This window comes from Cucurbita maxima, unplaced genomic scaffold (genome assembly GCF_002738345.1).
Source record: "Cucurbita maxima cultivar Rimu unplaced genomic scaffold, Cmax_1.0 Cma_Scf00014, whole genome shotgun sequence".
In the NCBI taxonomy this organism is placed as follows: Eukaryota; Viridiplantae; Streptophyta; class Magnoliopsida; order Cucurbitales; family Cucurbitaceae; genus Cucurbita; species Cucurbita maxima.
In genome coordinates, this window is record NW_019272030.1 from 675,964 (window position 1) to 676,803 (window position 840).

The window sequence follows — 840 nt, forward strand, 5'->3', positions numbered from 1 at the left end:
AAAAAAAAAAAAAAAACTTGATTTCCTTATTTCGACTTGCAAGGAAGGCCTACGCATGCTCTTCATTAATCAAAGTAATTCCATAATTCCATATCCAATTCAAAATTTCTTGCCTTAAACGCAACAGCTTTCTCATTTTAATTTCTAACCAAATTCAAATTTTATTTACAAATAGATTTGTCAATTTAAAATTCTTAATTGATAATATATATCATAATAAATGAAAAAAAAAACTGTGTGGGAAAGAGAGAGGGGACCTGAGCTGCAACTTGAGATTGGTTGTATTCTCCTTTTCGTCCCCAGTCTCCGACGACCAGAAGGCTGAGAGAGCCGTCGTCTTTGGGCGGATGGGAAAATCGCTGAAGCTCAGCAGCAGTGAAAATGACGCCGCTGAACGCAATAACGACCCACAGAAGAAGGCCTACGCGGCGGATGGAAGCGGCGGCGTCCATGGCGAAAATCTTCCGAGGGACCAAAAGAAACCGACGATGTGTGGAAAGTGAGAAGGGAATGACGAAGCAAAAAGGTGAGGCTTTTTGCATTAATATAGGCGCAACAAAAATGCCTTTTACTCCTTTGCCAACAAGCCGTTTCCACCACGTTATTAATTAAATCTCCTCTCAATTATTTCTCATTTTAAATTTATTATTATACTTTTAAATCTCTATTGTTTGGATTTTTAAATTATTTTATTTTCAAATGTCGATTTCAACCTCAAACTTAAAATAAAAGAAAATAAAATAATGAAAAATACTGTCTTATCCTATTTTAATTTTTAAATATTCATTTCCATTCAATTAAGTTTAGAGAGATAAATCAATTTTTTCATGGTCATTAATA

At 34.4% G+C, this 840-nt stretch overlaps 1 protein-coding gene across 1 annotated transcript in view; it reads right to left on the reverse strand.

Moving 5' to 3' along the window:
- The window catches only part of LOC111489845 (purple acid phosphatase 3-like), a 3,373-nt gene extending 2,852 nt beyond the window's left edge, over positions 1 to 521 (reverse strand). The window contains exon 1 of the mRNA XM_023138268.1: positions 258 to 521. Within this exon, the coding sequence (XP_022994036.1) occupies positions 258 to 452 (195 nt within the window). The 5' untranslated portion in view covers positions 453 to 521. The remainder of the gene's footprint in view (positions 1 to 257) is intronic.
- Positions 522 to 840: the final 319 nt, after the last annotated feature.